At 38.1% G+C, this 12,620-nt stretch overlaps 1 protein-coding gene across 2 annotated transcripts in view; it reads right to left on the bottom strand.

The window, feature by feature from the left end:
• LOC150081121 (ubiquitin carboxyl-terminal hydrolase 24-like) overlaps positions 1 to 12,620 on the bottom strand; it is a 908,750-nt gene that overhangs the window by 854,075 nt on the left and 42,055 nt on the right. For both annotated transcript variants that reach the window (XM_090381072.1, XM_090381073.1), the window contains exon 4: positions 1,781 to 1,927. In XM_090381072.1, coding sequence (XP_090237198.1) covers positions 1,781 to 1,927 — 147 coding nt within the window. The remainder of the gene's footprint in view (positions 1 to 1,780; positions 1,928 to 12,620) is intronic.

The raw sequence follows: 12,620 nt of genomic DNA, 5'->3' as shown, positions 1-12,620 counted from the left end.
TTGGCTGGTGCAGCAAAAGCCATAGGCTTTCTTGCACCATGCGGCCATTACTAGTACTAATACTAAATACTAATTAACACCATGGAAATTTGTTCATGATCAACCTATTCCTGAAAGTGTGACAAATCCCTCCCCACCAATTATTATCCCACCAGACTTTCCTCAAATCTTTACAAATTAAGAAATATGTCAACCAGCTGGATTCCATCAGTGTTAATCCACTGTTTATATTAGAAAAATATAAAACAATGCCAATAAAATATCTATACAGTTAATACAAAGGTTAAAAGCATAAAAGCGATAAAACATAAATATAGAGAATAAATTAAAAGCAATAAAAAATATACAATGGACTTTGGAGCAACCTGCACTTAAATATTGAAAGAATGCACACAAATAATTAACTAAATACAGAACAACATATGATCAAACAGCACATGATAGATAGAACCTACTGCTCATTACTAGCAATAGTAGTTTGGGTCCCAGTCTTCTAGCTTCTCAACTAATGCTGACACTTCCAAAGGTTCTGTTTCTCCCACTCTTTCCTCTACATAATAATGATCTGCTTCCATAGACTGAAATCCTGAGTCCATGGTTTTTCCGATAATAAAATGTACATTCCACTTTCCAGTTTGAAAAACCCTGTAAGCCATAGCTGCCACCAACAGTTATAGCTTATCAATTCAAAACAACTATCTTTCATATATCCACCACCTTAAATACTTAAGTGGCCCAATGGGACAAAGAATACTTGGTTAACCTTAATCCTTCTAAAACTTCGTCCTCTTACTTCTCTTAAAAAAGAGTATGCTGTTCCTATGATCACCTGCATTAACACTCAGATTTCTAAACAAAATCATAACTTTATTGGGAATAACTCTGACTTCTAACCCCTCTTAGAATATAACAAAATACTGCTTTCCTCTGAATCAAAAAAGTGGGGATTTCTTTTTCACCCTCAGTGTTACTTTACTTTTAAGCAGCTCCTGACTCAAAACAAAACTTAAAGCTGTCCTACCATGGAGCATTGTGCCCACATTTAGGCCATTGCTCTTAAAATCTCTTGCACACTCATAGATTTTATCCAAAAGAGGATAGTCAGGCTAAATTAATGATCCATTTCTTAAAACTCTCCATCATTCAGTGTTCAGTTTTTGCTAGATTTTAAAATATCTGTAGAAAAGGTTAGATGACTTTTCTGCAGATATTCCTTCTGAACTGACATCTAATTTCACCACTTTCATCAAAGAAAGTCCAAATACTGGCCTACCTGATCTTCAGAACAACTATCTTTCATATGTATTTCCTGAAAATCAGAATCTTCTGTCTATTCAACTTTTAACACACAGTACTAAAACTTTATAGATTCTAATAATACCTTTTGAATTGGGTGTCCTATAAAAAAATATAGAAAAAAATAAATTTTAAAAATGAGCCAACAAAAAAAACAAGAAAAAAATGAACCAGCAAAAAAACTTAAATGAATCCGGAAAAAAAACAAGGAGAGTAACTTAACCTTTAGGTTAACTCAAATTTAATAGCAATGCTTAATTGCTATTAACTGCTGTTTTTCCTTTAAGTTAATTAAAAAAAAGAACCAGAAAAAAAAATTAAAACAGAACTAACTAATACAATCAGGACTAACATTTTAAACATTAACATATTTTAAAATACACAGAGGACAAATGTATCAAAAATAACATAGGTGGAAAGTGTGTGCAGGCTAAACAGCTAAAATATGAAAATATGATTTAATATCTCCTTGAATAAAACTTACCATGGCTAAAACATATGAAAGCAATCTTTCTGGAATTGGTTCATGTTTGATGCGTGCAGCTATTAGTTCTATTAGTAAATGTAACATACTCTGCACACCTTCTTGAACTTCAGGACCCCATGACCTTACAGCTGCTGATGTGAGTAACTGAAAAATAATAAGAAAATGCCAATTAAATTAATTTATCTTTTTTTTTTTTTTTTATAACTACAGTGTATTCCGGTTACTTGGACCACCGGTTAATCGGGGCAGCCGTTTATTTGGGGCAAATCTTAAAAAACAGAAACCATGGAGAAAATAGCCAGGGTTTACTTCGCTTAATTGGGACAGCATGCCGTTTAATCGGGGCAGAAGACCGCAACACCCTACGATTGTCTCTGACGGTACCACGTGGTTCGGTCGAAATTCCGGAGGTCACAACCATAAAACAATAAAAACAATTAGCAGTCACCTGTTTATTTGGCTTTTCTGTTAGTGAAATCTATCAAACGGACAGTAAACTCGATCTTACTGAATTTGCAATAACACCGACAGCTGGAATTCTGTCTGTTAGTGAAATCTATCATAAACGGACAGTAAACTCGATCTTACTGAATTTGCAATAACACCGACAGCTGGAATTCTGTGGGTTATTATGGTGAAATGTGTTTACACTTCCATGAAATCTTCAATCATATAAAAAAATTAATTTTAAGATCTTCTCTTCATTCCTATTTTTAAAGCTTTGTAACTCGTTACTCCGTTCTTACTTGCGCGTATCGTGTTACTTGCAATTTGTGTGTGCCGTGTTCTTTGTCATTGATTGCTTATCTTTTTACTGTTTTAAATTTTAACCCCCACAAATGTCAGTGATCAGAAATGCCAACTAGTTCATATGTACATATTACAGTACATATTAATTATTCCAATTTTCATGTATCATTTAATTTTTTAATTGGTAAGGTAATAATATTCCTCCTATTTTCGCTAATTAGAATCGCTGTTTAATAGAATTAAAATTCAATTCACAAACGCGATCACAATGACCGGCGCATACTGCACATCGTATAGTGAACGGTACTTTACTATGCTACCTATCAAATCACGTTACAATGGTGACTCCATCATAACATGTTACGACTGTACAGTGAACCAATTGTAAAGGGGGAGTACATTGTATTTTTAACTATTTACGTGAATCTTCGGATAATTGGGGCAGCTGCTTAATCGGGCCAAAATGCACTAGTCCCGATGTGTCCCAAATAACCGGAATGGACTGTATATCATAAACTCTACTACATATACAATGTGTAGTAAAAAGTCTTAATATCTCTTGAAATTGTGGTGTCTTGGCAAAATGCAATTCATAAGTCGTAGTTTGCAGACATTCACAAATCCTGGCATGCATTACTATTTCTAGATGAGCCAGCCCCCAAAGTTCAGCAACTCATCTAGATCTTTTTTTTTTTTTTTGTATAAAAACCTCAAATATGAGAGGTATTAGAACCTATAGTATTTTGCACCACACATGGACTGAAAGTTGAGAAGATGAAAGAAGATACTTGTTAACATTAGATTTGATTTCTGTAGATTGTAATTTTCAGAGAATATGTATGAAGGAAGGTTGTTCCATAAAACAGAAGTTGAGTGTATAAATGAGGAAGAAGAAAAGTTGTTTCAGTGAGTTTGAAGTTGGACAGTAAAAGGAGGTTGAATGGTTCCGGCACATGTTCAGACTGCTTTGGAAGAGAGAACACAAATTATAAAAGCCAATTCAGAAGAACAGTGCCCATGGATCTATAGAAAAGGCATTCAGCAGAAACAATGTCTATGAGACAGAGAGTGGAGAGACTGTTACAGATGAGTCATTAATTAGCCTAACTGCCCTACTTTGAATGGAACCTAGAAGCCCGAGAGAGGCTTCTAGAGTGCACCACCCCAGATGTGGGAATAATATTCCACGGTAGGGTGGATTTGCGATTTGTGCAGAGTGAACAGTTGTTTGGAAGAAAAGTAATGCCGAAAGCGAAACACCAAAGTTTTCCTCTGCACCAGATGCAGAGGAAGCAATATTTGTAATGCACTTATGCCAACATAATAGTGACCGCATGCAGAGGTGAAAGTGATTCTTGCACCGCTTCTGCCTGCTTCTCAGGCACCTTGCATGGAAAGCAAGGTGCCTGAGAAAGCACTGCTTGCACTGCTTCTGCCTGCTTCTCAGGCACCTTGCATGGAAAGCAAGGTGCCTGAGATTTGGCGCCTCCGTAGCCAGGTGGGAGATTTTCAGGACTGCTGCTGGGAGTCATCGTGCAACAAGAAAATACATAGGCTGTGTTAAGGTAACTAAGCATAGATACTGGAGCATGTACACTTGTATGTACACCAATGCTAGAAGTATAGTTAATAAATTTCCTGAGTTTGAAGTGCTGGTAAAGACATCAAAGGCAGATATTGTTGGTATATCAGAGAAAGATATAAGCAGTGCAGAATTGGAATTTGGGGAGTACAATTGTGTAGAGAAAACATAGACAGGACAGGAAGGAAGGAGGATCATGCTGTTAATTAAGAAACAAAATCTAAGGAAGTGCATTCAACTGACATTGGTGGACAATACAATGTTGAGTCAGTGTGGTGTGACATAAGCACAGGGAAAGGGAATATGACAGTAGGTGTGTGTGTTGTAAGCCTAATGACTTGGTTTTTGCTTTCATAAAGGTGACTACAGTGGTCTCAGAGTTTTTAAATTCTATACAGCATGATTCACTGGTGATGTTACCATGGTGAATTCTAAATGGGACGCCTTCTAGCATAAAAGATTAAGTCTTTTATGCTAGAAGGTTTTTTGTACGAACTAAGAAATAATGTTCAAGGTTTAGCCCTAAATGGGTGTCAGATGAATTAATAAGGCTCAAGGCAGAGAAGAAAAATGCGTGGGATGCATATAAATTGTCAGACAACACAGAAGCTTATGGCAGATATGAAACAGACTGTAATCAAGTCACAAAGGAGGTTAGGCAGACAAAGGCAGATTACAAGAAATCTTTGGCAAAGGATGCAAAGAAAAACAGCATAGAGTTCTTTACTTATGTAAAATCTAGAAGTAAAGGTATGAATCAGATTGGTCCACTAAACATAGGTTTGACTATGGATGATCATGCTCAGGTAGCTAATAACTAAATGAGTATTTTGCATTTACATTCACACATGAGGAGTTATTCAAGCAGGGGAATGCCAGAAGTTTATCAAACTCTAACAGGAAAGTAAGTGATTTTGTAATAACTAAGAATAAACTAGAGGAGAAATTGTTGAATTAAACATAAAGAAGGAAGCTGGGGTGGATGGGATCTATTCAGTTATATTAAAGGAGGCAGCAAATGAAGTAAGCAAATCCCTAGCCATAATTATGAGAGCTTCCTTGGATTCATGGGAGGTCCCTATGGACTGGAGGTGTGCAAATGTATCTCCAATTCACAAAGGGAATTCAAAAGGTGACACAAGTAACTATATACCTGTTAGTTTAACTAGTGTCCTGGGGAAAATAATGGAGTTACTGGTTAAAGAAGCATTGCAGGATCATCTAGACAAGACTGCAGTAATAGTTAAGACAGCATGGGTTTGTTAAAGGGAGGTCTTGTCTCACTAATTTGATTAGATATTATGATGTGCTCACAATGGAACTGAATGCAAAAAATAATTTTGATATCATATACTTGGATTTCAGGAAAGCTTTTGATACTGTTAGCATTAGTAGAGGCATTTGATGCAAGAAAGCAAGCTTATGCAGCATCAGCCAAAAAAAAAAAAAAAAACCACTTCAACTTCACCCCTCTGTTCATTCAAAATACCTGTCCAGCTGAGCCTTAAACTTATTTAGGCTATCAACTTCCACGACAAGGGATGGAAGTCTGTTCCACCAACCAACCACCCGCTGGCTAAAGGCAAATTTCCGCACGTCTATCCTACATCTGTCTTTCCTCAATTTGAATTTATGCCCTCTCAGGTGATTATTCTGAGTGAGAGGAAGAATCCCATCAGCATTGAGCATGCTCAAACCATTCAAGGCTTTATACACCTCTATCAGATCACCTCGCTGGAGCCTAGTCTCCAGACACTGTAATTTGCAAAACTTAAGCCTTTCTTCGTAAGAGCACCCCTTTGTTCCATTCACTAATCTTGTTGCCCTTCTCTGTACTCGTTCCAGCAGCTCTACATCCTTCTTGAAATGAGGCCTCCAGACCTGTATACAGTACTCTAGGTGTGGCCTGACCATTGCCTTATACAAGGGAATAATCACTTCCTTATCCCTGCTAGAAAAATTCCTATATATCATTGACAATACACCATGAGCTACTCTTGCAGCCCGTCTGCACTGCTCAGAGAACTTCATATCTGCCTGCACAACCACCCCCAGGTCCCTTTCATTCTCTACCACTGTCAGTGTAGTACCACAGAGTTGATACGTTGCTCTGGGATTACTGTTTCCCATGTGTAGTAATTTACATTTGTCAATGTTAAACTTCATTTGCCACCTCTCAGCCCATCTGCTCAACCTTTCCAGATCCTGTTGCAGCAGCATAGTGTCAGTAGTGTCCTTGACAACCCTGCCTACCTTTGTATCGTCTGCAAACTTCGACATTAAGCTTGATATACCATCATCAATATCATTTATAAATACAGAAAACAATAATGGACCCAACACTGAGCCCTGAGGGACTCCACTAATAACATTAGTCCACGACGAGCAGTGTCCATTGATTACCACTCTCTGTCTTCTCCCCCTCAGCCACCCCTTTATCCACAGCAGCAATTTGCCTCCAATGCCACATTGCTCCAATTTGTGCAGCAGTCTTCCATGTGAAACAGTATCAAAAGCCTTTCTAAGATCCAAGTATTTATATCAAAGTTATTCCCTGCATCCAGTTCCTTTGTGACTGCATCATAGTATCCAATCAAATTGGTCAGGCAAGACTTCCCCTTAACAAAACCATGCTGTGTCCGAGCTATAACTGAAGTCTTGTCTAAATGATCCCGCAGTGCTTCTTTAACTAGTGCCTCCATTAATTTTCCTGGAACAGAAGTTAAACTCACAGGTCTATAATTACTTGTGTCAGTCTTTGATCCTCCTTTGTGAATTGGGGTCACATTTGCACATCTCCAGTCTGTGGGTACCTCCTCTGAGTCCAAGGAAGCTCTCATAATTATGGCTAAGGGTTTGCTTACTTCCTCTGCTGCCTCCTTTAATATAACTGGATAGATCCCATCCACCCCGGGTGCCTTTCTTGTGTTTATCTTCAACAATTTCTCCTCCACTTTACTCTCAGTTATTACAAGATTCTCTAGCTTACTGCTAGAGTTGAATACACCTCTGGCTTTCCCCTCGCTAAATAACTCCTCATGTGTGAATGTCGATGCAAAATATTCATTTAGTTTGTTAGCTACCTGAGCAGGATCATCAACAGTTGACCCATCGATATCAAGTGTACCAATCTGATTCATCCCCTTCCTTCTAGAGTTTACATAAGTAAAGAACTCTTTGCTGTTTTTCTTTGCATCCCTTGCCAAAGATTTCTCGTAATCTGCCTTCGCCTGCCTAACCTGGTTTGGTGTTGGGTCCACTGTTGTTTTGTATATTTATCAATGATATTGATGAAGGTATATCAGGCTTAATGTCGAAGTTTGCAGATGACACGAAGGTTGGCAGGGTTGTTAATGACAGTCATGGCAGTGTGCTACTGCAACAGGATCTAGATAATTTGGGTAGATGGGCTAAGAAGTGGCAACTGAAGTTTAACCTTGACAAATGCAAAGTACTGCATATGGGTAGAAGTAACCCCAGAGAAATGTACCAACTGTGTGGTACTACACTTAAGGTGGTAGAAAATGAAAAAGACCTGGGAATAATTGTGCAGTCAGATATGAAGTTTTCTGAGCAATGCAGACAGGCTGCTAGGGCAGGTCATGGGGTTTTGTCAATGATATATAGGAATTTTGCTAGCAGGGAAAAGGAGGTGATTGTCCCTCTGTATAAGGCAATGGTCAGGCCACGCCTTGAGTACTGCGTACAGGTCTGGAGGCCTCATTTTAGGAAGGATGTAGATTTGCTTGAGCGTGTACAGAGAAGAGCAACACGATTGGTGAGGGGAATGAAGGGATCCTCTTACCAAGAGAGGCTTAAGTTCTGCAAATTGCAGTGGCTGGAGACTAGGCACCTGCGGGGTGATCTGATTGAGGTCTATAAGGCCTTGAATGGGTTGAGCAAGCTGAATTCTGATGGGATCCTCCCACTTGTTCAGAATACGAACCTACGGGGACATAAGTTCAAATTAAGAAAGGATAGATGTAGAATAGATGTGCGGAAATTTGCCTTTAGCCAGAGGGTGGTTAATTGCTGGAACAAACTTCCATCTGTCGTTGTGGAAGTTGATAGGTTAAATAAATTTAAGGAGGAACTGGACAGGCATTTGGAGGGTATGGTGTGATTTTTTTTTTTTTTTTTTTGGCTGATGCTGCATAAGCTCCTACACTTGCCTTCTTGCATCAAGTGCCACTACTACTACTACTACCTCCTTGGTAACTTGGTTACAGATCAACTTGTATCTATCATAGGCTTCTGTGTCATGTGTTAATTTGTATGTATTCCATACATGTTTCTTCTCTGCCATAAGCCTCATTAGTTCATCTGACATCCATTTAGGCCTAAACCTTGAACAATATTTCTTAGTTGGTATGTAAAGCCTAGTAGCTTCCAAGATAAGTTCTTTGAATGCTTCCCATTTTGCATTTGCTGTTGGTAACATCATCAGTTGGTCCCACTGTATAGAATTTAAATACTGTCTCAGTCCATCGTAGTCGCCTTTACGAAAGCAATAACCCTTCCCTTTACCCCTAATGGTAGTTACCTCTTTGAGTAAATCCCACTTCAGCACACTGTGATCACTGCCACCTAGTGGTTCATTTATCTGCAGATTCTTAATGCATGAAGAATCACTGCTGATAATCAAATCAAGAGTATTCTTCCCTCCAGTTGCCTCCCGAACATGCTGATGTAGAAAACAATCATCCAATAAATCCACAAAAGCCTTGCTAGTATGTGAGTGACCAGCCCCCAAATTCCAGTCAATATCTGGGAAATTAAAATCTCCCATTATAAGACTCTCTGATTTACTGGCCCACTCTATTTCCCTGTACAGTTTTTTATTATACTCATCAGAATCATTAGGCCTATAGCACACTCCTACTCTCAATTTTGATCTCCCAATGCTTATGTCACACCAAACTGACTCGACACTGCACTGTCCAGCGATGTCCACTGGCTTCACTTCCTTGGATTTTATGTATTTCTTAACTAATAGCATAACCCCTCCTCCCTTCCTATCCAGTCTATCCTTTCTGTAGACGTTGTACTCCCCAAATTCCAGTTCTGCATTCCTTATATCTGTGTGACACCACGTCTCTGATATCCCAACAGCAATACCTCAAATTCATCAAATTCATTTACTAAACTCCTAGCATTGGTGTGCATGCAACTATACATGCACCTATTTCTATTCTTAGCTACCCTAACACAACCCATGTGTTTACTTGTACCGCAATGACTCCCAGCAGTCTCTGAAATATCCTGCATCTTGTTTTTCAGGCTTCTGCTCATTCCAATAGAAGCAGTGCAAGAATCTCTTTCACCTCTGCCAGTGGCTACTGTTAATCTATTCGTCTTTGTCTCCCCCCAAGCTAGCAGTTTTCCGACCCACCTAACACTGTCTCGATAGCATCAGCAAATATTCTTGCACCCTTTCTATTTAAGTGTATCCCATCCCTGTAGAAGCAATCTCTCCTGTTAACAAGTACAGTCCAGGTTAAAAAAAATTCTACACCTTGAGCCTTGCGCAATCTTTGCAGGGCCGAATTGATCGACAAGGCTCTCATCATATACTCCCTCCTATCGTGTCTGGGCAGAATTGCAGACACTTTCAAATTCAACCCTATTTCACAGCTTTTTTTCAACAGTGACCTGTACTTGTTAAGCAATTCTGCTGGTCTCCTACTCTTGATATCATTAGTGTTGCATTTGGAAGACTGCCGTACAAATTGGAGTGGTATGACATTAAGGGCAAGTTGCTCCAATTGATAAAGGGGTGGTTGAGTGTAGGGCTTACAATACCTGGTATTTCGGTATTTTTAATTTATGAAACCGGGATACTAGTATTCCAAAAACAAACGTTTTTCTCAATAAATTTTGATGACAATTAGGTGCAATAAAGTAGGGAAAACAACAAGTACTGTAATTACTTGAATTCATGTTTTAAATAAACTTTTTATTGCAATAATAAATATTTTGAAAAAAATCATTAAAATACAGTTATTCTAAAAACAAAAAAATACATATTGTTACTGCAAAGTTTAGTTATATGTAAGAATCCACACCACCTGTCCGAATAAAGTGAGCTCTTAAGAAACATAAGCAATCAATAGTATGATCGTTTAAAATGGATCTAATTTTGGTATATTTGATATATATACAGTATTTGATTAGCGGCAGAAAATGCCTTTTCGGATTCTATTCTGGCACTCTTGTCTGAGATAGACGATCTCAGTCCATATTTTCTAGGCTTTGAACTTTTTTAGCAAAAATAGTTAAAAGTATTTCATTAATTTCCAACTCAAGTTCATCTTTTAAAATCTCATTGGAGTCAGGCAATTTCTTATTTTGGAAAGAATTTGCAGAACACTGATGCTCTGTTCCAAGTTGGTCTTCCATGGTTGAATTATGTTCATTATTTTCTGAAAGAGAAAGACGTTTTATTCAGCGAAGTATAATTTTTACTATAGTATCTTTACTGAGTCTGGGAGAGAGCAAAGAGTGGGGATAAGAAATAAAGAATAGAGCAAAGAGTGCAGTTAAGGAATTCTTCACATATATAAATGCAAAGAACAGAGGGACAAATCAGATCGGACCCTTAGTAATAGACATGGGATAGTATTAGATAGCATAGCTGAAGTTGGAAATAAACTCAACAGTTACTTTGATTCGATATTTACGTAAAAAACCCTTTGTGTCAATGAGATATTATGGAAGCGAAGTTGAAAAAAATGTAATTAATGATGTTGAAATTTCAAATGATTATTTAGTGAGAACTTTTGCACCTATAGGCAAGTAAGGTTGATGGCATATACCCTATAATCTTAAAGGAGACGGCAAATGAGTGCTTTGAACCATTAAGTCTAGCTACGAGAACATCACTGAACTCAGGAGAGATTCCGTTAGAATGGTGTAAATTGGAACATAAAGGCGGTTCTAGGAGTGTAACAGGAAATTACCAACCGGCCAGTCTAACTTCAGTAGTAGGGAAAATCATGGAGGCAGTGATCAGGGGTGGAATTCAGGATCATTTAGATGATGTAAATCTACAGAAACAAAACAGAAACGAGCTGGATTTAGGGAATAATTTTAACATTGTTTATTTAGATTTCAGCAAAGCTTTTGACTCAGTCCCACATGAGTGGTTGCTTTATAAGCTGGAATAGGCTGGAATTATAGGGAAATCCTTATATGGGTAGCACGATAGCTTGAGGACAACAGGCAGAGGGTTGTGATAAATGGTTATTCCTCAGATTGAGTTAATGTAAGAAGGATCTGTTACATTACAGATTACTGTTCCCCAAGGATCAGTAATGGGACCACTGTTGTTCTTGATTATCTTAAATGACATCTATGAAGGGATGGAGGGTGTGAGGCTTTACATCAACTTGCAGATGATGTAAAGATCAGTAGAGTAGTTAATGATCGCCGTCAAGCAGAGCTTGTTCAGAGTGATCTAGATAGACTTCCAGAATGGTCAGAAAAGTAGCAGCTATGCTTTAATTCAGCAAAATGCAAGGTCTTACACCTAGGGAACAGCAACCCCAAAATAACTTATACACTTGGTGGAGTTAAACTAAAGTCAGTAGTGGAAGAACGGGCCTTGGGAATTACGATACGGTCAGACACGAAGTTGTCCGAGAATTGTGGACTGGTTGCAATGTTGCATGGTGTCTTATCGATGATTTATTGAATATTTGCTAGTAGAGATAATGTCATAATCACATAAAGGTGATTTTATAACCTCTATGTGATTAAATTATAAACAATTATTTTTTTTTTAATTAGTACCAAAAAACCGGTATATTTTGTATCAATACCGAAAAAAAATGACCGGGATCCCCGTATTGTATGCCCTAGTTGGGTGGGAGACAAAAGAGAGTGGTAATCAATGGACACTGGTACAAATTGGAGTGGTATGACATTAAGGGCAAGTTGCTCCAATGGATAAAGGGGTGGTTGAGTGGGAGACGAAAGAGAGTGGTAATCAATGGACACTGGTCTTTGTGTTATTAGTGGAGCTCTCCAGGGTTCGATGCTGGGTCCATTGTTGCTTTGTGTATTCATCAATGATACTGATGAATACACAAAACAGGCTAAATGTCCAAGTTTGTAATGATACAAAGGTTGGCAGGTGTGTAAACGACAGTAAAGACAGTATGCTACTGTAACAGTATCTAGATAAGTTGGGCAAATAGGCTGAAAAGTGGCAACTGAAGTTTAACATTGACAAATGCAAAGTACTGCATATGAGTAGTAGTAACCCCAGAGAAATGTACCAACTGTGTGGTACTACATTCAGGGAAGTGTTAGACCGAGAGTTTCATATCTCTCAATAATCAGGCAGAATTAATTAACTACTAAATAGTTAATAGTGTCTTAGGATATTTCAAATTATTAAAACCAAGCTTTTTCAAAACTCCTCGGTCTACCCAAAATCAACTTACGTTTAATACAATAAGGGAGGAGAAACTTATTTTCCAGGGAGAGAGTGTGTATGGACAC

Source organism: Mastigoproctus giganteus, chromosome 9, assembly GCF_048544385.1.
Source record: "Mastigoproctus giganteus isolate SK-2022 chromosome 9, ASM4854438v1, whole genome shotgun sequence".
In the NCBI taxonomy this organism is placed as follows: domain Eukaryota; kingdom Metazoa; phylum Arthropoda; class Arachnida; order Uropygi; family Thelyphonidae; genus Mastigoproctus; species Mastigoproctus giganteus.
Note: the sequence above shows the minus strand (reverse complement) of the source record. Positions and strands in the feature narration are given on the sequence as shown.